General features: G+C 41.3%; 1 protein-coding gene across 8 annotated transcripts in view; it reads right to left on the bottom strand.

Moving 5' to 3' along the window:
• Positions 1-25,132, bottom strand: part of PABIR2 (PABIR family member 2) — a 205,144-nt gene extending 180,012 nt beyond the window's left edge. For 2 of the 8 annotated variants that reach the window (XR_012374355.1, XM_073879128.1), the window contains exons 1-9: positions 24,013-25,132; positions 21,771-21,849; positions 16,759-16,815; positions 16,412-16,455; positions 16,274-16,328; positions 15,905-16,006; positions 15,482-15,567; positions 14,905-14,969; positions 12,434-12,530 (exon numbers count right to left, since the gene is read on the bottom strand). Coding sequence is in view for 7 of the 8 variants with exons in the window: in XM_073879128.1 (XP_073735229.1) it covers positions 12,434-12,530; positions 14,905-14,969; positions 15,482-15,567; positions 15,905-16,006; positions 16,274-16,328; positions 16,412-16,455; positions 16,759-16,815; positions 21,771-21,849; positions 24,013-24,110 (683 nt within the window). In the remaining variant the exon portion in view is untranslated. Of the gene's footprint in view, positions 1-2,679; positions 5,506-12,433; positions 12,531-14,904; positions 14,970-15,481; positions 15,568-15,904; positions 16,007-16,273; positions 16,329-16,411; positions 16,456-16,758; positions 16,816-21,770; positions 21,850-24,012 lie in introns of those variants that run through there. The other 6 variants (XM_025852517.2, XM_025852518.2, XM_025852520.2 and 3 more) reach the window with 6 other exon arrangements.
• Between the last annotated feature and the right edge of the window lie 1,260 nt (positions 25,133-26,392).

Below are 26,392 nucleotides of genomic sequence, written 5' to 3'. Positions count from 1 at the left end.
CTGACTCTCGAGTCCCAAAAGACCACAGGTGGCCCCCGCTTCTCTCTCCAGCCTCATTTTCTCCTATTAGCAAATTACGTCTGTGTGATGATAGCAACTGTGTCCTATTTCCCTCCACCCGACTCCCACTGGCACCCCAGCTTTGTTCTTCAAGATTCAGCTTCCGGGTTACCTCTTCGAGCAAGCATTCCGGAAGCACAGCCCAGGTTGTGTTAGGTGCTCTCCCTCCGTGTTCCCCTGCACACTCAGTGCTTCACACACCTTCTAATGCTTGGTCTAGTAGTTATTGCACTAGGCTGGTCTACTTGAAGGCACAAACGTAATCTGCATTTAGTTCCCAGCACAGGGCTCAGTATTTGTCAAATTGATGAATATAAGAAATCCCTGAGCTGTGAACCATTCTATTCGACACAGAGGAAGAGGAGCTTGGGAGTGGTAACTGGGATGGGTGTGAGCCAGGGAGATTTAAAACCTGAGTATGTAGCCCTTCTTCCCTTTCCCTTCTGCAGAGGCAGCCATGGGTGCAGGGTCAGAAATTGTTTACGCACAGGGGAAATGAGCAGTCATATTGAGGATAAAGGAAACCAGGGTTGTCCCTATCAGAGAACAGAGTTACAAATATGGATAGGGTGGACACTGGAAGGAACCCTGTGGTATTGAACTGGACTTGGAGGTACCAGTTTAAACTCATTTTTAATAGATGAACAGATATGTGTGTGTGTGTGTGTGTGTGTGTGTGTGTGTATACACACATTTACATAGATTTTCTCTATGCTGAGAAAGCCTTTAAACCATGATGCCCTGGTAGCAATGATTATACTTAGTGCCTACACCTTGGCTTTGAAATACCACTTTCCATTAAAAGGAATCAGGGCTCCTTAGAGAAATGTCCGATCCCAAGGCTGGGGCAAGGAAAGTATGAATCTGGGACATCTTAAGCCAGGTAGTGAAACACTGCTAAAAAAAGAAAAAAAAAAGTGAGATTTGTCAAAAGGACACAGGAGCCAGCTTGGAGGAGCTCTTACCTGTCAAATCTGAGATGTGAATATCAAAATAATGAAAATGATTTTTTTAAACATTTTATTTAGAGAGAGAATGTGCGTGTGCGAGTTGGGGGGGGGGAGAGGGAGAATCTCAAGCAGACTCCGCGCTGAGAGCAGAGCGCCACACGGGGCTCGGTCTCAAGACCCTGAGATCATGACCTGAGCCAAAATCAAGAGTCAGACGTTTAACCAACTGTGCCACCCAGGTGCCCCAACAATGAAAATGATTTAAAACCCACTGACTAAAATAAGGAGTCCACGAGTCCACACTGATGCAAATAAATGGTGAAGGGAAATTTTTTTTACAGAATGCCAACTAATTAATGTAGAAAGAATGATAGAATGAGGGTCATCATTAGGTGGCCATCCTACTACTATCAGGCACGAAAGAGCAATGGATACTAAAACTAGTGAGTGAAAGTTTGAGGAAACAGGATATTTATATACTGTCAAAGTATCTCTGCACAAAATATTTTATTAATTTCAAAGGGAAAACATTAACTGGACAGGAATCTGGCAGATACCACCATAACTGAAGGATCAAGGTTACCATCACCAGTATTAGGACAGTGACATCATGTGCCTCCCACAGTAATAACACAGAATGCAGCATCAATTCTGTGGTATTTCTGCCCAGAATGCATAACCTGAATTTAATAACTAGAAAACATCAGTCAAACCTAAATTGAGTGACATTTTCAAAATTGGCCAGAACTTTTCAAAAAATATGAAAATCACAAAAGGAAAGGCTGGGGGACTTCCAGATCGTGGGAGATCAAAGACCCATAACAACAAAGTGTAACACATGATCTTGGATTGATTCCTAGGTCAGAAGATGTTTTTTTTTTTTTTTTCCTTTTTGCTAGAAGAGCATCATTGGGACCACAGGCAACATTTGAATGGAGTCTCTAGATTAGATGGTAGTTTTGTATCAAAGGTAATTTCCTGATTTTGATAGTTGTAATATGGTTGTGTAGAATGTCCTAATTAGGCTTTAGGAAATGTACTGAAGCAGGTAAGGGTAATGGGGTATCGTTTCAGTAACTTCTCCGCTGGTTCAGAAGAAATATGTGAATACTTAAGTACTTACACATACGGGAGGGGGGATAGAGAGAATGATAAAGCAAATGTGGTGAAATGTTAACAAACAGGGAAACTGGGTGAAGGATGCACAGGAATTCCTCATGCTATTCTTGCCACTTTTCTGTGTGAAATATCCCCAGTTAATGTTTTTAAGACATTGAAAAGAAAATTGAGTGTTTAGAACCTGAGTCATGCAGAAAAGGCTTTTATTTTTTACCTGTCAACCCCTCATCTTATTCAGAAGACTAAACTGTTTTGGAACATGTGAAAAAATGAAAAAAAAAAATTGAAAATAAGAAATATGTGTGGCCTTGGCAAAAACTGTCTAAATTGTCCAGTTCTACAAAATGCTCATGAAAGTTTGACAGATTATGTGGAAAGAGGTTTCTTTTTGTTTTGGGAAACAGCCCAAACTTCAATGCAGCTATTCTTCTGTGCTCCTGGTATCATTTTACTCCAAACTTGACTGCAATTAGACACAGAGCATGCGATACTGGGACACGGAGGCAGAAAATAATTATTAATAAGGATAAAAGAGATAGACTTGAAAAACTTTTACAGAATTTTATGCATGTGTACACACTTTATTAAATTTGCATTCTAAGATATACACAAGGTCAGCATTTCACAAAACTTCCTATTATTTATTCCAAAAGCAGTTATCATGAAACAGAGTATGATTATATAAGTTAGTCAAGCAAAAAGAGCATCTATAGGATTTTCTTATCATATCATCTCTTGTACTTGCTTTCAAATAGAAGCCTGAAATATGATATATTAGAATAGGAAGAGATAATTTTATTTTATAATAATGACCACTTTTCAAATATTAGACTTTATATAAAAATAAAGGGGTACTGTCAACAAAGCTCATCTGAAGGTTAGCGCCTCTTTTATTTATTCCAAAACAATCCCTGCATAAACTTAACTTCCTAGTCAATTTGAACAATAAAAACGAACCTCGGTTTAAACGATGAAGTGACTCATCTCATCTCCTGGTTCTCACACTACTGTAACAACTTCATTTTCCTGTCCCAATTCTCACCCACCAAATTTCAAAAAGAAATTTAAATACCATCACATTCCGAAGGTTGTTTCTTATGAGTCCTAAATTAGAGCCAAAAAATCATGGCCAAAAGTATCCCTTTAAGGCAAAGAAGACAGTAGGGTGAAGGTGGATAAATATCCTGTAAAAGAGAAAACCATCTCTTGGCATTATATGGGCAGAAACATCTGAACGTGGTTCTTTCAGAAACAGAATAGACACACTGAATACCATCGAAGTAATTTTTCTTTAAGATGGCACGCTAGGGACCACGCTTCATAGTATGTACACTGATGTTAGGCCTGAAAGCTTCTGGACTTTGCACAGGCGAAAGCAATACGAGAAATCAAGCCATTAATAATGGCCACCGTGGCGGTTATTACAGTTTAAAATCAACACCACATCTGATGCCGGACAGAACTACTTACTGCAAGCTAAGTGATGCTCTCTTGTAAGTCAAAGAGGCTAGATCTCCCTTCAAGCCATACAGGAGGACTACTCTGTGAGTGCCCTCAAAGCGCATCATCTTCCGTTAAAATTCAAGAATCTTGGCCTTCAAAGGACACAGAGGCAGGAGTTTCCGTTTCTTACATTCATTTCAAAAGTGGAATATTATGATCCTAGCAGGCAAATTTGCATATTAAACACAGACGATCCAACCACGATGTCTGAACATTAAAAGAAACCTAGCACAACAGACATTTTTACACATTTTTAAATAATAAATAACACAACGATAGATTACACTCGGGTTTTGTTTTTTTTTTTTTAAATAGCTCTAGCAGGATTTTCCCCTTTTAAAAATTAAATAACTTATGGTACCTCAGACTTACTATCATGTACACTGTTCACAGCTCAAACAGCTTCTTAAAAGCAGAATGCACAGTAACATTAACTTTTTTTCAGCTCCTAAAAGCTTCCTCGTAGATATTAAATTGCCCTTACTAGGAGGCAGCATCCACAAGAACTGGACTCGGACTCTGGTGGCAACACGACAACCCAAACACAGTCGGCAGCAGCACGCACTCACCACGCGACAAAACCAACAAATCCAATAAGAGAAAAGTAATCAGGGAAAAAAAAAAAGCAGCAATCGAAACAGGTATGTGGCAATCAGACACATAAAGCCCCCTTTTCTACCCTACCTTATGACATCCATCTTTACAGCACAACACTGTACCCCAAGGCACCTCAGGCCTCATAATACCACCCGAAACAAGCTGTCAAGCTCCATGTATGCTTTTCTACACAGTGCTTTGGGTGTAAATAACATTATTCATTCATTTGTAGATGCTCCACACATCTGGTCAAGGCAGGAATTTCTTCTCCTTGATAACACCACCTAGAAACATTAACAATATTTTATATATTCCTTCGGGCAACAGGTTTGGGGAGAAAAATATCAACTGTGGTGGCTAAGGCATAAGAACCTGTGGTGAGTCATCCAGGCATCCTGTCAAGTCCATTTACATTCTCAGCACTAAAATCAATCCTCACGTCATACACTCCACCAGCAAAGAAGCGATATGGATAGTAATGAAAGCGACTACGTGTTTCTTCCCCTCTGAGAAATGGCAAGTAAGCAGCTCAAACAGGAAAGGGAAACAAAATGATGTACTTTAAGCTGATGCAGAAAAATAAAAATTTAATATAATCGAAAGCAATCCATCTATTACTGTGAAATAAAGAGATCTAAAACTATGTAGTCAACAGAGAACAAAACAAAAACAAAACAAAAACAAAAACCAAATCTCTCAAGCAAGAGAATTTCTGATCAACTTTAGCTGTTGTGTCACTGCTGGGAAAAAGAACCACACATCAGTGCTTTCCTTAAACGTATAGATTCTACAATAGGTGCTCTCTGAGGCACTGAGGAAAACAAGTGTGAGTGTGTGTGTGTGTGTGTGTGTGTGTGTGTGTGTGTGTGTGTGTATTCTAAGCAACAGAAAATGAGTATTGGAGATTTAGTCACTAGATCCAAAATGAGATCCACAAAGAGACATAAGTAAGGTCACTACACTTGTAAACTTGAACTTTTAGAGAGAGATGCCGAAAAGAATGGCATCGAAGTGGGTTTTTTTTAAGTCTGTCACACTTTAATCCTCATATGGATCAAAGTTCTCTGCGTTCCTCACTGAATGTTTTACGCAAGGAACAGCAGTTAAGACGCTGAATCAGAAATGGGTAAGTCACTTGGGTGAGAGATCATCCATCAAGATGAACGGAGAGCATGAATTGGAGCATGCTACTGGAGACTCTGCGGTTGTGCTGCCTTTAGCCAGGGAGTTTGAGGATAAGCCACTGCTTCTACTACTGCCATCCAAAATATCTGAACTGAGGACAAAGCAAAAAGAATTATAAGCAGATGCATCTATCAGGGTAACGGTAAACATAACATGCAACGACACCGTTTCAAGAACTCACACATCGGTAAGAGCATTTGTAAATCATACCAAGCATAAGCGAGAGCAATGAACTACATAATGTACTGTTTTCAGATACCGGCACAAACAAGGTCACAGAAGCCCAAAGTAGGATGCTCAAGATTCTGTATCACTTTAGGGCTCTCTTGGAGCCACCAGAACGTCCAACATAGAGTAAGCATTCCTCTTGACATGTCATGATTTTGGTGAGGGAGTTCCCTTACCTTCAGCTCAAGACATTGCTATCCTGAGATTTCGCTTCCCTCCCCATCAGCCTTCGAGTAAGAGGACTGGTTACTCACTGAGGTACCCTGCACCATCTGAAGTACTCTAGTAAGTTCACTGCTTCATGGTTCCTCTACTCCAGATCATGGTCGTTCAACTACTCTAGATTTGACCACTTCCCCCTTCGCAAGATGCCTTCAATTCAAACACATTTTTTTTTTAATTTCTCCCTGCACTGTTTGTCTTTCATATTCTTCTCATTTGATGAATTTGACAGTTTCCTTTTCTCTTCCTTTCAGAACCCAAAGGTGTCCCTGATAACTCTACAAGCCTCCCTCAGTTACTATCCAGTTAGGCTGCTAAAAGGAATGTTCTATTGCCACAGACCCAATACCTTCACCCTCCATTTGCCTCTTCTGATTCTGACAGCTAGCTTCTGCTCCCATCCTTCCAATAAAACTCCCAGTCTGGGCATCAGAGCCTCTAGAATCCAGCCCAGGGATGTCTTACCCATCCAGCCCAGGCTCTCGTGGCTGCCGACCACCCATCTGGCCTGCTTCATAAACCTGGCTTCATACTTCAGTATTCACAATTAAGAGCCTTCACAATTTCGCACCAGGCTGCCTTTCTGGCTCTGAGTCCCATCAGTCCAACATTATAAGTGCTATGCTCTATATCTGGCCTGAATTCACTCCTTCACTTATTCTAATATTTACCAAGGACCTGCCAAGTGCAGGAAGTATCATGCTAGATCTTAGAAATACAATGGCGTCTAAGATAGACATGGTCCCTGCCCTCATGGAACTTTACAGTAAGTACAGTGGGGGAAACAGGCTTTTAAGTAATCACACTAATACATATATAATTTGTGATCAAAGCAATAAAAGCAAGATACAAAGGGCTCTGCAAGCATATAACATGCGTAACCTGATCTAATTTGGAAGAACAGGGAGGAACACGTTCCTCAAAAGTGATACTTGAGCTGTCATCTGAAAGATGAGTAGGCATTAACTAGGTCTGGTTTGGGAGGAAGCAAGGGTAGTTTTAGGAGCCAAAAGCAGGCTAGTGTGGCTGTTAAGTATGGAGAGGGAGAACACAATGAGAGACAAAGCTGGAGAGGTAGTTGGGCAGTTGTAGGATTTACACAGACACACTTTAATTCTGAAAAGGGAAGCAAGCATAGAATTGGGAGAAGGAATAATGAATCAGGAAATACGGGTTCTAGCTGAAATCTGGTCACTAGCTCTTTTACAAAAGCCCACTCTGGTCTAATATGCTCTGAGACTAAATATTAGGAGTCTTTAATATGATCACTTTTCTGGATCTCCAAGTTAATACATTTCCAGTGTTAAGCAACCCATGGTACATTTGGAAGTTTCTGGGCCCTATACCCTACCCCCCACCTCAACGACATGTAACGCTTTCCCCCCACTTCTCTGCTATTTTTCTATTGCCTGTGGATTGTTTTTAGGTGGAGACAGAATACAAATAAACTTCAGAAAAGTAAACATAAAAATGGAAACAGTACAGTCCACGGAATTCCCACTCTATGCTCACTGCTGTGAAATGCATCATTAATAACAGCACTTTTAAGTAAGAAGTTCGGAAAATTTAGCTGGCGCTGCTATTTTTTCAACCCAATGGTAAAACAGGTCTAAAATATGAATTATTCAAACTACTGAAAGAAAGTTACACAGATAATCTAAGGCATTGGAAAATCAAAAGACCTTTATATTTGCCTTTGGAACATATGTGATTTTTCCTCTTGCAGTATTTTGCCTAGACTAATATTAAAATGAATTTACTTTCCTAAAGCACATATTGGCCAGGCAGCCGAAGGACACGCTCTGTGCTACTTGGCAGGAAGAAACAGGCTTAGATTAAAATTTGGCCACCCGGCAGATAATCTGAATATAAATAAAGACTTTCTTATTACAACCACCAGACTTATGGTGAGCCCTGGGTTAAAAGATTCCATTTGTAACAAGACCTGCTTGCTTAGGTGAAGGACATGGCTCATGAGAAAGCTCTCATCTAACATGGTTGATTACCTTAAGAGAAATAAGCTAACAGGGAAATTACCAAGAAGTTACCGAGACAAAAAGAATACAAATCTGAACATTTTGTTTTATATATTCCTTTTCAGGAATTTCTTCTCTATTATTAAATATGAACATATGAAAAATCGTGTTCGTTATTAGTGAAATGGCATACTTATATTTAACCGCCAGTGTAATTTAGATTCAGAACTTGGTAAACCGTTCACCAGGTATTTTCACTAAAGTCTAGTTTCTGTTCTAAAAAATCTGATACTACTACGCTTGGTCATGGAAGCAGAGACTACAGGTAAATCCGTGTAAAGCAAGACTTAACGTGATTTTTTTTTTTATTCACAGAGAGGTCCCTGAATAAAAGTGACTTTCACAGCGTTCATTACTAAACCTTCTATCAGGCCTTCTAAAAGCAACAAAGTATGGTCCAATTTGAGTTTATCTTTTTCCTTTCCTAGCTGAAGTTCTGATGGAGGTGTTAATGGGCTTCAGACTAATGGCTGAAAGCCAGACAATGCAAGGAAAGCAAAGGACCTAGACAGTTCAAGCTGGACACAGTACACGAATCAAAAATGAACTCATTCTAATTCACTCTGGCCACTGAGTATACATATTGATGCAAAATCTGAACCACACATCAAAAACACTTATGACTACTAAGGTAGAGCCCTCAGTCTAAAAAAAATAAGGGTGAAAGGTATAAGAGAATTATTAAAACATTCAAATGATAAACAATAAAATCAGGATGTCCAGTGTGACTCATGCTATTACCCATCTGGTTGAGCCACTTTGTGCCTTGTCCAGTCAATAAACTGGGTTCTATCCAATTAAGAACAGGCAGGTAAATGCACTAGAAAATAGACACAGCCCTATCAACCCCTGCACAGATTCTGCTGTAAGCTAAGACTATGGGGCATCCCCTACCCCTTGGTGTGGGTTAAAGTGGTCCATAGGGTAGGTTTTCTGGTCTCTACTATCTTATCTTAGAAAGACCCAACATTACATTTCTGTATAACTTCTAAGTTTTTAAGATCACACACTTAAATATAATCATTTCCATAGTCACCTTGGAGATAGGAGTTTAAAAGTACCAGCACAGATGTCTAAGCTGCTCACTTAAACATGTTCAAGGTATATGTATAGGTTCTATTATTAAATAAATCATGATTAAATCTTATTCTTTGTACACGTCACATATTCCTGATTAAATTTTCTTGCCATGACACATAAACCATTAAAAATGTAAAAATCATGAAATGAAATCCAGTGAAAAATGTTAAAATAAAACTTCAATAAGGTTAAATTAGCAGTCACACTAACACTGATGCACTGGGCAAGAATTTCATGGGAGAACTTTTCCTTTCCTGCATGAGAAACAGACTATCACTTAATCTTCACCACATGGCTAGTAGCCCTCAAAACAGATCATCTTGTTCCCATAAGAACGAGGAGCAGAACAAGAGTCCCCAACACACAAAAAGAATCAAAGCACCATGGAAAGGTGTACTTCCAAGCTATGATCAAATTCTTGAGGTTCGGAAGAACTAAATGCAGAATGACATAATTCCTGCCTTGTGGTTGACAACATTCCCTGGATTTGGTTGGCAAAGATTTCAGAGTTTTCATCTAGTAAAAAATATATCAAGAGCGGGCCTACTATTCCTTTGGGCAGCAGGTGCCACATTGGACACAAACCCCAAAAAGTCTATACTCAAACTTCACGCTTAATTTACACTTCAAAGATGTCAGGTTTTATTTTATTTTTTTTAATATATATTCTTTTTTTAAGATATTATTTATTTATTTGACAGAGAGAGAGAGAGACAGAGAGCACACAAGCAGGGGGAGCAGCAGACAGAGGGAGAGAGAGAAGCAGGCTTCCCTCTGAGCAAGGAGCCCGACGTGGGGCTCAATCCCAGGACCCTGGGATCACGACTTGAGCCGAAGGCAGACGCTTAACTGACTGAGCCACCCAGGCATCCCAAGATGTCAGATTTTAAAGACTGTTACCTAATATATAAAGTTGAAGTTAAAGTTTTAAAACCCATCTTCCCTTTGTGGGGTGGGGCAGGGAAACAAACTATGACAACTGAAATGATGAGATACCACCTACTAATGATCTGGTACCTTTTCTGCTCCCTAAAATGTATAAAAATGGTTTCCTTGGTTATCAAGTAGATTGGCTATCCTTGGCAACAGAAACCAGAACACAGCTAGTCTCTGTCTCTGTCCCCATTTTCTAAGAATTACGGATGTCTGATCAATGAAACTGCATTACAGAGATAGGAAAAAAAGGTTTTGCAAAAGCAGGATCCAATTTTTACGGATCATAACTCCTGTTTAAAATCTCTTCGTTGCAGACATAAATGTCAGCAATATTAAGATACAAGGTGTCCCCAAAGTCGGAGCAATTTTAAGCTTTAATATCCTCTGGAGTTCAGATGCTACAAACTTACCAAAAACATCTTTTAAAGTTTAATTACTTAAATATCTTTCACACTTAGTTTTGTGAATTTGGAGTAATAAATTTCTTTTTAACCTATGACTTGAGCCACACGTTGGCCTGTTACTGCTCTGACTGGCCGTAAATGAAGCAAATCTTTCCAGCGTGAGACAACGCTTTTTGTCTTTATGGATCAAAAGTGCCCTTGGTCACCAATGTCGATGTACCCAGGGCTCTCATAGCTAGTCACAGCTCTGAGGAGAAAGAATGGGAGTAGCAACAACAGAAATAGGACCCTCACCATAGCCACCATCACTGACAACTTCGGCTTTGCTGTTCAGAGGAATAAACATCTGGACAAGGGGTAAGGACCCTTGGTAAATCCCAGACCCTTCTCTTTCCTTTCTTCTTTATTTGTCTGAACCTGTTTCATGGCATCCTATACAGTCAGTCTGTGACAGTATTTTTTTTAAAAAATCACTTCACCCTGTACGGTTTCAGCTTGGCAAAATGCTTCCCTATCTTTTCCCTAACTTGGTTACTTGGTTAGCAACTGGGTAAGCAAAGCTATTTATAATGTCATGTGCCTATATTAAAACACACTTTACCATAAAAGTGATAGGCAGTTTCCACTAAGTATAGAGTTTCAGCCGCTAGTCCTCTTGACAAGCCTTAGAAGTTTTCTCTTTGCAATCATGTACATACCTGGAAAGGCACTCTATACCAAAATTAGCACACTGAGCTACGAAGGACAGACATAGATGAGGGAGAAGAGAGACTGTGGGGCTGAAAATAGCTAGAACAATCTAAAAGGCATCTGTTCCAAGGTTAGAACAGTACTGATCAACGAGTCTAATAAACTAGAAGAATCTGTGACTTCTTGGTCAACTAGAAGTACAAGTTATCTTACACAAAACAATTAACATGGGATCTGGAAAGACAGAATCACTTAATCCTTATACCTTGTAAGTGGCGTGCACAATTCTTCCATTTAGAGGACACCATCCTTTTATTTTTAAAGTGAATGTACTTTTGGGCTCTTAAAAAAGATCCTCAGCTATAAAATTCAGGAAACAAAAAGTCCCAAAAGGCACTACACAGTTGTGTCTAGAACATGGGTGCTCAGTGAACTGATTCGAAATATGTACCGAGGGGCACTAGGGTGGCTCAGTGGGTTAAGCGTCTGCCTTCGGCTCAAGATCCCAGCATCCTGGGATCGAGCCCCGCATTGGGTTCCCTGCTCCACAGGGAGTCTGCTTCTCCCTCTCCCTCTGCTGCTCCCCCTGCTTATGCTCTCTCACTCTCTCTCTCAAATAAATAAATAAAATATTTTAAAAATATTTAAAACAAAAGAAATATGTACTGAAAGATTTCAAGACATTACTTGGCCACTGCCACTATCCCTTCCCCTTCCTTCCAATATGTATGTCAGCATCCAAGTACTCAACTTCAGGTATATGAAAAGAAGTTAACTTTTGCACAAAAACACTGAAGGGCCTTAAGTTAGATACCTAAACTTGGATGAGTAAGGCTAAAAAAAATTATGTGACTAGACCACAGGAATCAGGAAGTGTAATACTAACACTTGTTTTTATACTAAAAAAAAAAAAAACAAAAAAACAAAACCTGGGTAGGATTGTGACGGAATACCCCAAAAATTTCAAAAAGATTTTATAACAACAGAAAATGCTACAGAAAATGCCATGCTTCAGAGGATGCTGGTATTCTCTGCTAAGTCAAAAAAATAAGTCAAACACAGGCAGGGCAGCTACAATCAATGCACATTATCCACAGCAACCCAGAAACTCTTTCTCACACCATCCAGCTGTTGCCACTCTCCCACACCATTAGCACCTACTGAGAGAGGCTGACCTAACAGGAGTTAGGAAGGAAGGTGAAGGTGCCAAAAACATACACACACTTCTAAAGGAGTACTCAATGACTTTCAAATGATCTGCTTTTTTTTTTTCACATTTTCTGTACCTCCATGGAGCTTTCCCCTCTATAGAGCATGAATAAAAAGCCGAGTATTATTTCAAATGATCCCAATATACTTTTGATGTGGCTCTTTTTTAATAGATCATACCCTAACATCCTTTGGATTTGATTTCATTTTTTACCATGAACTGAGATCAGACAGTTGCGCAGCCTCCGGAGACAGCATACTGGTAGTGCCTTGGAAGAGCCTCTTGGGCTGGCTTTCTGTCTCCATTTCACCTAAAACAGAAAGAGATGATGCTACCGTAAAACAATTTTACAGATACAGGCATGGTGTTAAATGGGATGATCTTTGTTTAACTAAAGCTCAGAATACTTCGTCAAGCCATTACTTCAAAGCTGTTTTTCCACGTGCTTTAAGGTGGAAGAAATATACTTCCATATAACCTCAACCAAAAAGCAAGGAGCCCTAAAAAAAAAAAAAAAGCCTTCTTATTTAGCACGCTACAGATATAGTCATGTTCTTTAATAGAAAAGCAGAATACGGACTGCATCGGGCAAAATGAATCAAGGCTTACCCCAGCAGAGATAAAGAATCCCCAAACAGCTGAAGTTCACAGTGAATAATGATTTATCCTGAGAATTAGTGAAGACTATTGATTTTATATTACTTTAATATTGGAATATTTCCTGAGTCGAAGTCAAATGGGTTAAAAAGTATGTAGTCTAATAAATGGTGTATAAATCAAAGATTGCTTTAGACTACTTAGTGAAAATGAACATTTTAAAAAGTAAATTTGGGGGCGCCTGGGTGGCTCATTTGGTTAAGCGACTGCCTTTGGCTCAGGTCATGATCCTGGAGTACCGGGATCGAGTCCCACATCGGGCTCCCTGCTCAGCAGGGAGTCTGCTTCTCCCTCTGACCCTCCCCCCCTCATGCTCTCTCTCAAATAAATAAAATCATTCCAAAAAAAAAAAATTAAAAAAATAAAAAGTAACTTTGAATGCCCATCTGTAACTGAAAGCAATTATTAATCCATTCACGAAATTGGTGTTGTACTGGCTACCTCAATCTTATAAATTGTCTCAGAACATCTGTAAGGTAGCAGAAAAACTTTGCATCAATCAGAATAATAACATTTTGCCACCAGGAGTGCAAAGACTAAAAACCCTCTGCTAAGACAGAAAAAGCCCCTTTCCAAATAAGCTATGATTTAAAACACACAAATACCTTAGTTTTGAGGCTACTTATCTGAGCTTTTAAAATGGAATATTAAATAAAATTTAATTCTTGGGCCTAACTATATGCTCCAATGGGAAATTAGTAACTGTGAATTTACAGCTGTACAAGATTCTTCTGATGGAAAAAGATCAAGCAACAACAAATGCAACATTCATTTTTTTCCTCATATTATCAATTAATTCATATTATCTTTCTTCTGGAGCTATTTTGAAAATTACTAACTCAGGAAAGGTTATATTTTTATTTGCTTTTGCCATGCTTTAATATGGAACTTTTAAAAAAGCTACTGCCTGGCTTTCAACAACCCCTCATTAGCAAAAGACTTTAGCCCTTTTCAGTAAAGAATTCCTCCATCTGCTGGTATATTTTGGAATAGCTTTGAAACTAAACAACCGTACTAATTCCACCAACTTCCTGCAATATATCAAAAATTAATAATAACAATAATAATAATGGCTTTAATTTCCAAGTGTTATTTTCACCTAACAGCTCCTGAGAAGGTTCTTAGGGTTGTAAATAATTCCTTGCAGCATTAAGGTAAAAGACTACTAGGTTATAAAATAAAATTTATTCACTAAATACAAACATCGTCACCATATCAAAACCTGTTTTCCAGAGCACACCATCTTTAAGTTATCTGAAATATCGTACTTTTTGAATCTGTGCATGATGCTATATCAGTGGAAAGCTTCCACCAAAGCTGCAAATACCTGTTTACCTAGTATTAGGAGAGGGACTGTTTTCCTGGCCCCAAAGGTGATCTGCACAAAGAAACCACTTGCTGAACTGCTTTTTCAAAATTATGGCATCCAACACTTGCAATCATATGGGTATAGCCCCAGGAATAATGAATGACTCAACCTATGTTAATTTTCTGTGTTTTAAAATAGACTCCATCAGGGGCCCTCACAGGCATCTGAAACTAGCACCGAGTGAGATCATTTTAGTTTACTGCCCTGTGATTCAAAATAAGGTAATTAAGAGCACCCCCATCATATCAAAAATCCTATGGGTTTGAATATGAGGCAGTCTCTCTCTGTGAGGCATAATTTGGTGGTGGCTTATATCTGAATATGCAGCATGTTTAGAGACCTATTTACTAGGACATAAGCACATACTTCTGCAACGTATTAACTTGCATCTGTTTTCTATTCAGATCACTGAGAGGCAAAATTTTTGGAATATATATTGGTAATATGAATATATGAATAAGATTCAGTTATGAAGTGCAAAAAACATAGACAGTATCAGATAACTAATTCACAAAACTTAGAATCCGTAAAGCATATATTGGGAAGAATATTTCACATTTCTTTAGAAAAAAGGAGTCGTGCCTTGAGCTAATTTCAGACAAATTCTAATTTGTCATTCAAGCTCAACTAGGTTTATTATCAGAAGTGTGATGCTTACCTTTTCTTTTCAGAGGACCAAGAACACTGGGCCTGATGCACTTGACTGGACTCTGACTCCTCCTGCTTCAAAGAATAAACAAACAGGAGGATGTGAAGGGCTTCTAAGATGCAAGACAAACGTTATAGCCCACCAAATAAATCAATAAAACTGACAGTCATCTAGAAAACAATGGAAAATGCCTCTGCTATAAGCTGAGGAAATGAAATGCCAAAACATGATCTTAGCTGGCCTATGGCAAACTGAAACAACATGGCGTTTTAAGCTATTTTAAAAAATCATTCTATGAGACAAGATATCTACAACAGTTTTATTTTTTTTTCTAAGATAAACCTTATTAAAAAGGTATTTAGATTTGACTGGTCTACAATCTTACATTTTTTCCCTTATCCTTACAAAGGATATATTGTGTGTGTGTGTGTATCTGGGAAAATGTCACTGGTAGAACATAGGTGATAGGTATTATATGGATGCTCATTGTGTTCAATTTTGTTGTCTGTTTGAAAATTTCCATAAGGAAACCTTGGGAAAAATGTTCATCAGGAGAGACAAATTTTTGAAAGGCAGGTTCACTTACCTGGTAAAGCGTCTTGGACCAGGAACGGGACTTGGTGGCAGCCCGCTGCTGCTCACAAACATTTGTAAGGATGGTGAAAAACATTGCTAGAAAAAACATATTTAATATTAACATAGTTCTAGTGCTCCAGCTTTCAAAAGGTTCTCAAGATAATAGAAAAAACACCCTTAGAATTGCTTAGCTGTGTATATCTATATATATGCACACACACACACACACACGAGAGAATATATGCATATATTGATAGACCGTTTTTTCAAGTTACTATCACTGACTTTCATTAATTTTCCTTCTAGTCATCAGATTCTTCACAAATGAGGCTGTGTGTGTGTGTGTGTGTGTGTGTGTGTGTGTGTGTGTGTGTTTTAGAGAGTAAAGAGTTCAGTGTGTGAAAGAGAGTTAGCATCTTGTCAATGAGCCTACCTTTCCAAATCCTCTGGTGGGTGATGGTGCCGGAGAAACTGGAGTGAAGTCAATCCTTTTTGGAGAATATAGTTTCTCCGGCTTCTCAAAATCGCTGTCACTCTGTAAACATAAAGTGTTATTTCCTCATAATTCACAATCCAGCACATCACAGCTCTTTACTACTCAAGCATGCCTACATTTTTAGAATAGAAGTGTACATACTCTAAAAAGTTGCAATCTCATGTTCTGGTGGAAAAGCAGATATAAAAACGAATACAAATTTGGAAACAGGGGTGGACAAAAGGATATGAAAAAATTAATGAAGCCAATGACAACATAAAGGTTTCCAGAAAATAAAAAAACAAGTAAACGTGGGATTAACTTTACCAGGCTCAAGCTCTCATCCCATGATTGGCTTATCTGCATTGCTGTCTGCACTTCCCTAAAACAAACAGAAATGAAAGGCCATCAGTGCTCAGGAACAAGACATACAACCAGCTAGGCCCTGTTTTATGAAGCACTAACCGTTCATGTGCAGTTTCCCTGTTCATCATATCCATGCCCTCCTCCTGCAAAGACAAACATGTGCTGAAAACACAGTATCCACATCCACACGGTTCTCTACTTTGAAGAAAATTTTAAGAGACTTTTCTGCCTTCTTTGACATCATCACAGCGCAAGCAGAACATTCTAAGACTGTCACCCCTGCCACGTCTGTGTTTTACCTGCACACTCGGAAGAATTTCCAGCTGTCTGTGGCTACCCAGAGTGGCAGCCTGACTCATGTTTAATGGATAAATCTCCAGAATGAAAATAAAAGCAAAGTGGACAATTCAGACAATTGTAGCTCTGAGCTAGGAAGTAAAATTTACCCTTTTGATCTGATGCAGTCTGCTGCTAGGAACACGGTTAGGCGAGGATGACAGCAACTAGAAAGGAAAAGTAAACATTTACTATTTTCTGAATCACAAAGCAGCAGTCTGCTGTCAGTCCCAGTGTCCAACCTCCTCCCAGATATGATTTCATATTCTTCTCAGAGATGTAGCTCTTTAGATCACTGAACATTAACGCACTAGAGGCAGGACATTCAGTCTTTGGAAAGTACACCAGGTGTCCAACCTCAAAGCACCATCTGTCGCTAGACAGGCACTGACTTTAACACTTTTCCCAAATGAACACAGGGCTGTGTACATTTACGTAAAAAAAAAAAAAAAAAGATTCCAGGCCTTGGAAATATCCATTACCCCACTTATCTAAAATAAGGAACTAGGTAAGAAGGGAAAGAAAAAAACTGATTTTAGTCATTTTAACACCAATGCACCAATGGAGGAAGACAGGCTCAGAAGCCCAGTATAATATTCTGTCTATGATTAGGGTTGATCGAAAACACTTTAAAACTGCAATAAGAAGATTTTGCTTATGTGATCTAAATCAATTATAAAATTTGGCCACTACCACTATCACCGCAAACCCTACTTACTAGTTAAGAAAAATCAATGTGGAAGGCAATGTGTATTTTTCAGATAACTGCTGCTTTCCCTTAGATCATCATTTTTTGACAACACAAAGCTAAAATGATTTGGGGGGGCAAATAATGTTCCCTCAAAAGAATCACAATCGGATCATCTCAACAACTCTTACAGGGTTCTGACAGCCATAATGTAAACAACTGCTACTTATTCCCTAATTAAGTGCAAATAAATCTGTAGGGCTGTAAAACCAAGTAAGACAACGATCTTGTTACAAGAGGCCCTATCCTATTAAAATGTCTAAAAATCCTCATGCAGTGAGTAGTATAAAATGGTAATAAACTGCTCCAAGTTTTTTAGGCAAAAGCTAATCCGGATGAAATTTTTTAAAGTTATACACTAAAATATGATTTTTACCTCAAAGAACATCTCTTCAGTACCCACCCCTTCCTCTTACTTTTTCCTCTCCTAGGCTCTGAAAACAGAAAAGCTTTACGAATAAAATCCTCTTAAAGTTTTTTTTTTTCTACTGGAAAACTAATATATGTTACTGGTAAACTCTTAATATTAAAAGGTCATTCGAAAAACACTAAGCGGGGCGCCTGGGTGGCGCAGTCAGTTAAGCAGCCAACTCTTGGTTTCGGCTCAGGTCACGATCTTGGGATCCTGGGATCGAGCCCCAAGTCAGGCTCCGTGCTTAGCCGGGAGTCGGCTTGTGATTCTCTCTCTGCCTCTGCCTCGGCCCCCTACCCCCAATGGTACACGCTCTCTCTCGCTCGCTCTCTCAAGTAAATAAGTAAATCTTTTTTTAAAAAAAGAAAGAAAAACACTAAGCTACTAGGCAAGTAAATAAGGCAGGAAAGACTAACAGGATACCATGGAAGAGAGCACGGATGTGTCCATCAGAGAACAAAAGAAACCCTAGAGGCCGCGAAATCATCAGGAAAGCCAAAGATTGCAAAAAGCTGATGGCAGAGAAAGTCAGAAATTTAGATGCCGCATGTATATGATGTACAGCTTGTCAATGTAGGCAGAACTGGAAAGAAGACCCAAAAGGGGCACAGGGAAGAACAATGCTGTGTCTAGTACTGGAAACAAGTGTTAATGTACAGGCTGAGAAAAAAAAGCCAAGCACGTCAAGGAGGGTGCTGGTTAGTGGTGTTAAGTGAAGCAAAGAGTTCAAGTGGGGTAAGAAAAGAGGCCCCTGCCACTGGCATCAAGTGGGCACTGGTGACTTTTACAAGAACAGGTTTTTTTAAAGATTTTATTTATTTATTTGAGAGAGAGAGAGAGCACGCGAACAGGAGGAGGAGCAGAGGGAGAGGGAGAAGCCAGCTCTGCACTGAGCGCAGAGCCTGAGCGGGGCTCGATCCCAGGACCCCAACATCATGACCTGAGCTGAAATCAAGAGTCAGACGCTTAACCAAATGAGCCACAGGCACCCCTCCAAGAACAGTTTGGTTTTTGTTTTGTTTTGTTTTTAAAGATTTTATTTATTTGAGATAAGAGCAAGCGAGTGAGTGAGAGAGAGAGAGAGACAGAGAGCACGAGTAGTGAGTGGGCAGAGGGAGACAGAGAAACAGGCTCTTCACTGAGCAGGAAGCCTGACGTGGGGCTCCATTCCAGGACCCTGGGATCATGACCCTGAGCCGAAGGCAGAGGTTTCACTGACTGAGCCACCCAGGCGCCCCTGAGAACAGTTTTTTAATAGCGTGGTGATAGAGGTAGTGAGACCACAAACAGGCTGAGTAGATGCCAAGAAACAAGGAGACAAGGAATTGGAGGCAGTATGGTGTGGATTAAGTTCTGTGAAAGCTCAGAGGGGTGGAAGGAAAACAGGGAAAGAGAGACCAATGAAAAAAGACAAGTCTGTGTTCCAGATATTAGGTATGTGGGTCAGAAGAAAGTGGGAGCAAAAAAGCCAGGGAGGAAGGGACTAGAGGGGAGACAACAGACCGAGCGAAGTGACAGGAGACTCAGAAAACCTAGGAATCATTAGGACAAAGCGCCACATGTGGAGGTAAAGACATTTTCAGAAGAAAGCTGACACGTATACAAGATGGCCGTCTGCATGCTCTGTGAACAGAGAAGGGTCATCTGCCAAAAGTGAAAGGTGTAGGAAGCTTGCAAATTTATTTCTTTTCCAAACTAGAATATTGCTTTGGAGAACAGCACGAAACAAGCAGCATCTGGAATCCAAAATGCTCAGGAAGAATCTCTCTCCTGGCCCTTCAAATGACCAATTCCTTGAAATTTCCCTACTCGTAATACAGGCAACACTTTTCCCCTGGTCACTAAGAAATAAAAGTTCAGTCCCCTGGAGTCCTCCTATACCCTGCATTTACACCTAACCTGTTGTCAAATCATGAAGAAACGACCTCTGCACGTCTTCTTGTGCCAGGCCCCTCCTTTCTATTTCATTCCTCACCTTGCTTTTGGCAGCAGACCCAGGGAAGTGTATTAAGATTTATAGAGGGGGCGCCTGGCTGCTTAGTGGGTTAAGCGTCTGCCTTTGGCTCAGGTCATGATCCCAGGGTCCTGGGATCGAGCCCCACATGGGGCCCCCTGCTCAGCGGGGAGCCTGCTTCTCCCTCTCTCTGCAGCTCCCCCTCCTGTGCTCTCTCACGCGTGCTCTGTCAAATAAATAAAATCTTAAAAAAAAAAAAAAAGATTTATAGAGGACACTGTGATATAACAGATAAGGTGTAATCAGTGGCGACAGAAGTACCCAAAGGGTGCTGCAGAAGGCTTCCCGAACCAGGAATCAAGAGGAGAAAGGGATGGAGGGAAAGACAACATAAGGATCAACAAAGAGCAGTGAATCAACATGGCTCCTCCAGCAAACTAGGTATTTAGTACAGCCGGAGAAAAAGGTATTTGTCAGAGGGTAGGGAGAGATGAGCCTAGACAGAGTGGACAAGAATCTTCGCATCTTAGAAAAGAGCAAAAGTCAAGTGTAAAGAGGCAAATTCATTTTCCCTTCTTTGCTCTACTACTGATATCAGGAACATAGCTGTGTAACAAGTGGAAACATTTTTCATATACACAGCAAAATTAAATTCTACTTTCCAGTATCCTCAGGGAAGGTGACGTGAATCAAAACTCCAGATAGCGAATATTTCCCCCTTTAAGTATTTTTAGCCACTTCAGCTGGAAATCTTTCTTGGAAGTGTTGTATTCCCCCGCTCCCCGCCTTCTTAAACGGATTTTACCAAACAGAATGGCACTGGCATATCTCTATTCTAATCCCAGCCCTGCCGCTTACCAATTATGTGATTCTAAGCAAGTCGCTTCTATCAGCTGAGTCTTAGCTGCTGCCTCTTTTAACTGGGAAAAACATCTTTTGTCCTGCCTACTTCACATGGGTTGCTATGAGAATGACAAGTTTGAAAGGACTCTGTAACATGTAGAATACCATACAAGCATAGGTACTACTATAATTTAAGAAAAGGTTAATGACCCAGGTATCTTTAAGAACATCAAGTATTTTACAGTTCTATGCCAGCGAGACCCTCAGGGTCTATTAACGGGCTCTTAGCCCTTGTACTAAGCCACGGACTAATTTTTTAAAAGCCTCTTTCTGCTTTTCAGTTTTTCCCTCTCCTCCCTTGCTAGCAGCTATTAGTATACCTTAAACCCGAATGTACCTCTTCTGATTTGCTGCTTCTCCACACTACCGAGTTGGAAGCTTATTATAATTGTGCATAAATTTTAGATGATTCAGAGGTCAGAGAGGCTCCCTATAAATAAACTGATGAACCTTTGTGCACAGACTATGGAAATCAAGCGCAGCCATTCAGAGGTCTGTTTGCTTACATCTCAGATATCTTCCAGAGCGCTGCAGCTACTGGATAAGTGAGCCCCGCATGTGAAGTACTACTATATAAAAAACCTCATCATAATTTCTCCCAATGCGACCAACTAATAAGGTGATCCCTGACAGTTCTGGCTGTACAAAACAGTCACTATTAGCGACTCTACCGGGAATATAAATACAAGCATTATAAAGGAGATCTTACTTTGGATAAATAACGTTGTCCAACAGATATGTGTCAGAAATAAATACTCAGCTACAGTCTAAATGATTTTTGCTTCCTAGGACAAATAAAGACCACTTTTCTCAGCTATATTTAGAAGTTAATCCTGACTTACCTCATAACCATGATGCAAGTAGTGACAAAAAAACAATGAATAGTTTTTAAAAATACGAAGTCCCACAGCCAGGAAAAAACTTTAACCAGATCTCTTTTTTGGCACCAAAAGCTGAAAATGGCCACAGCATGAGCAAGGGAGGTAAAATGTTTTTTTTCTTTTGCGAACAATGGTGCACAGCACATCATCTTAAGAACGAGTAACTACGTCTGAAAGTGTTTTCCCCAATCCATGCCACTAAAAATACTTACTTCTATACTTACCAGGCTATGACGGCTCATAATCGTTGTACTATTCCTCCGAGTTCTAAAGGTATAAGGTTGAAAAACCTGTGAAAGGTCACTAAAAAAATAAAAATAAAATTGTTAATGTCTTCTCATTAAGATATCCGTCAACTCTCTAGTCAACAATGAAATCTTCCATGGCTCCTCATTTCGTACAATGGATAAACTCTTCACCGACCTCTTCAGAGCTTCCGTGGTGGTGTGCTGTGGATCACAGGTTTGCCCAGATACTGATCTCCTCAGTGGTTGGGGGGCGGCTAGGAGAGGTATGGGGCGGAGCTCCAGACTGGTTGCCTCCAGCTGCTTCTGGTCAGAGCTCACGCCCCCAAACCGGTTCCCACCAGACATGAGCAGCCTCATCTGTTTACCCCAGAGGACCTAAACATATTACTGCTTACTGTGTGTGCCATGATGGTGAGAAGGGCTGGGGAAGCCCTGCTCTACAGCACATCTCCCATTATTGCCCTAAATACGTGTTCTGCCCGTGAACCTGCTGTGCAACTAAATAAACATGCCTGGAGTTTTGCTCCTGTTGTCTCTTCTGCCTCTAGTGTCCTCCCTCCCACCACCATCAGCCCAAATGCCCCCTCTCCTTGAGCCCCCATTTCGATGCAATACGCTCAGTGAGGCCTCTCTTCAATCCACAAACTGAATGCAATCATTCCCTCCTTTGAGTCCAAAGAGCACAATGGGAAAGGAGATGCTTGAGACACCGACTTTACCTTTTATTACAGAAAAGTGTGTGTGTGTGTCTTATTAAACTCCATGGTCAAGGCCTTTTGATCCTCTTTGTATAACCTCCCTGCAGTGCCTAGCAGAGCGCTATGCCCATGATAGAAGTCAAGAAAGATTTTCAGGACTGAACTGAATTGGGCTTCAAGGGACCACCGAGATCACCTAATTCGGCTCTCCTAAGTTTCAAATGAGAAAACAGACACTCAGAAAGGCTAAGTGATTCATTCATGATCACAGTTAGGGAGAAATATTGGGGCTAGGTCTAGTCTCCTCAGCCCTTCTTCTGTCACATCATACTACCCTCCAAGTAATCACTTGATTCCTGATTCAAAAAACAGTGTGTTATTTCTACAACAGTCTAAATGCACGTCAGCAGGATCGCCCCTAGTCCCTAGCAATTGCTTGCTTACCAGATTTAAAAAGACAACCCCAAAAGACCGATTTATTCCTACAGAATCAAAAATAAATGTAGAGCTGAAGACAGCATTAGGAAAGCAGTCACTCCATCATTCCCTCAGTTTCAAAATTTAATAAAAGAAAATGAGTTAATTCCATTTTCCCCCAAAATACAGATGTTATAATCAGTTTGATAGACAAGAATTACCTATTTCTTTGCCTTCCCTGTGCTTGATTAATGATTCTGGCTAACTCTACTCCCATCCCCTTTTTTGGACTAATTCCATTTCTACAGGGTCTCGCAAATTAGCTCTCTACTAAGATGAATCGTCTACTTAGAAGAGTGAAATGTAATAGGCTCAGGAGGTCTGCCAACCTAACCTTCACTATCATAAGATTCTACCTTAAAATAGACCCTCTGGTGACTTATTCACATGAAAATACAAGACCCTACCACTAAAATTCAAGGGTTGATTCTTTCCATTGTTTTCTAAAACCTGTATTTTCACTGACCTAAGCTACATGACACCCTTCCTTTTTTTATTCACTGGAATGCATTTCTGGCTGTTTTAGGATCTGAAAACATTACGACAAATCCGAATCGCTTAATGTGCCATGAACATGCCACTTGATTACAAGTTATTAGATAAATTGTGATTTATTAAAGTAAATGCTCTGTTAATGCCAGGGTTCCTAAACTAAGCTTAGAAATAGCAGCTCTTAAGAGACAGGTGTCAAGTTGCAAGTCTAGTTCCAGGGGCTTCGGTCTGACATTCAGTGGTGTAAATTAGGCAGGGCAAGCAACCTGTTAGAAGAGCCAGAAGCTTCTTGTAGATCCTTTCAGAGTGGGCCAACAGAGCCCCAGGTAAAGAGGGCCCCATTTTTCCCACAGTTCCCAGAGTTTGGGGTCAAACTTTCACTCCACCTTGGGACCCAAGTCACTGTGTCAAGCAAACAAGTCCCCACCCCCTCAGTTCAGAAAAACCCAAACGAGCGCCAACTCTCACTTTAGGGGAAGAAGAGTGCTTGCAGGCGGTCGAGGAGCCCCTGAACCCCGGACCCGTACTTCATCGTCCCCAGCCCGCCTCACCTGAGCCCATGGATCAGGGGAGCGCTGCTGGATCTCCTCAGGGTGCCCCCATCAGATGTATCAGGCTCAAAGTCCAGCTCCATTTTCTCCTGAGCCATGTCGGAGACTCGCAGGCAGGCACAGCGGACAAGTGCTCAGCTCCTGGTGCTTAGCTATGGACTCCCAAGACTCTCACTGCAGGACTGAGCTGCTGGGGACTGGCAGCTGGGGGCGGGGGCTAAGGGGCGGAGGCTTGGGGGCGGGGGCTAAGGGGCGGAGAAAAGCAGGAGAGGAGGAGGAGGGAAGGAGGATGAGGATGAGGAAGGGAGGATGACAGTGAGTGAGGGGAGGAGGAAGGGGAGGTGGTAGTGGAGAGGGAGGTGAGGTGCTGGTGGATGGTGACAGAATAAAGGAAGAGGATGGAGGAAAGAGGAATGGAGGGAAAAAGAGCAAGAGGCAGGAAAAGCGGAGCGATGGAAAAGCAGGAAAACAGAGAGGGTAAAAGGAGGACAGGGTCGGGAAAGGAAGAAGACGGGGGAGAGGAGGAGGAGCGAGGGGGAGGAGGAGGGCAGGGTGGAGGGAAAAGAGGAACACGAGGGAGGGAAAGAAAAAGACGAGGTATGGGGAAGAGGAGAGAGGAAGGAGAAGAGAAGGAAGCGGACGGAGGGAGAAGAGGAGGGGGAGGAAACTAGGCAGCGGCGGAACTCATGTTGCTATCTTTCGGCCGACGACCTCAAGAGGGGCCGGGCTACAGACACCGCGGCTGCCCGGGCAGCGCTAGCACCGAAAAGCTGACAGTCGGGCAGGGCCCGGCCGGGTGGCCTCGACGGCTCCAGCTCCCCATGCTCGGGGACCCGGTCCAGCCCCCCATGCTCTGGGACCCGGTCCCGAAGGCTCCTCAGCCCTGCGAGGGGTGCTTCTCCCCTCCCTACCCCCCCTCCCCGCCTGGGGGACAGGTGGGGGGTTCGGCCCCTCAGCCGCCGCCGCGGTGCCTCCTCTTCCTCTCTTGGGTTCTAATGGCCCGGGGGAACCCCTTGGGGCCAAGACCAAAATCTACAACCTGCCGCCTCTTCCGCCTCCCACGCCTCAGAAGCGGGAACCTCCGCGGGGCCAGGTCTTCCGCGTCCGGGCACCCATCGGGTCCTGCGCACGCGCCCGGCGGTCGCGCCAATGAGCCCGCGGGCACGGAGCATGCGTGGGAGCCCCGCCCCGCAAACCTCCTCCAAAAGGGAGGAGCGTTTCCAGGGGGCCCGGCGCCTTCCTCTCTGGCATTGGCCCGGGGACCCTGGCGCCCGATTTTGAAAAGAACCAATAGTTTTGGAGACACTGGAGCATCCTCGTTCAGAGGAGCTTGGGCCGATATTCATGGGAAATAGAAACCTGTGGTTTCCAGGTTTTTTTCAATGCCAGTTCGTTTGCTCTGATCTCTGTGATCTCCGCCCACTTCTCAAAATCCCTTGAGTTTGTTGGTCTTTGGAGGGGCTGATTTCTTTTCCAGATAATCCATTTGGATGCACTAGACCAAAGAGAAATGAAAAAACAAAAGCAATGGTGTAAAAATAAAGAGAATCTAATGAGAGTTCATATAGCGAGTGGCAAGCACTCATCTCCCTTTTACAAGCACTGTTAGCTTCAACGATATTAGGAAAAGTCCTGAAAAACAAGTAGCAGAGCCAAATTTTTTTTTCTTTCTTTCTAGGATTTACGGAGACCCTAACAATAGCCGTTCAGCATGTGTGAGGCCTGGAATTATTTATTCCATTTAACAAACACCTACATAGCAGTTACCGTGTGCTAGGCCCCATTCTAAGAGCTTTAGCAACATTAACTCATTTAATCCTCACTACTTGAATGACCCTGGGATAAAGATGGTACTGAATTGTGTTAATCAAATATACAGAGAAATATAGGAAATTTAATAGTTATGAAATTGGTTTCAAAATTTAGCAAAAATAGTTTTACCTGCCTCTTCAACTTAGTTGTCCCATATTAAACTTGCCAAGCCCAATCATTTTATTCTTCAATGTTAGTATTTGCTGCTTGTAATACAGTTTTTAAGAGTTTTTGGATAGTTTCCTTTAAATTGCCTATATTTTTCTGCCAAGTGGATTAGAAAAGCAAGTTCTGTTTCGATCAATTTATGTAGCTCTTTTTATCTCAAGGTCTCAACAAACCCCTCATCTGCTCAAAAAAATATAGTACATTCTATCGTTCACAATAGCTAGTAAATAATCATCTGTTGACCACATGCAGAGTCCCTAACTCTGAGGAGTCAAACGATTTAGTAGAATCCCTGGGGCGCCTGGGTGGCTCAGTGGTTAAGCGTCTGCCTTCCGCTCAGGTCAGGATCCCAGGGTCCTGGGATCGAGCCCCGCATCGGGCTCCCTGCTCGGCTGGAAGC

Source organism: Callorhinus ursinus, unplaced genomic scaffold, assembly GCF_003265705.2.
Source record: "Callorhinus ursinus isolate GAN/ISIS: 27379988/994484 unplaced genomic scaffold, GSC_fseal_2.0 scaffold33, whole genome shotgun sequence".
NCBI classification, from domain to species: Eukaryota; Metazoa; Chordata; class Mammalia; order Carnivora; family Otariidae; genus Callorhinus; species Callorhinus ursinus.
This window is presented reverse-complemented; position numbering and strand designations above follow the sequence as displayed.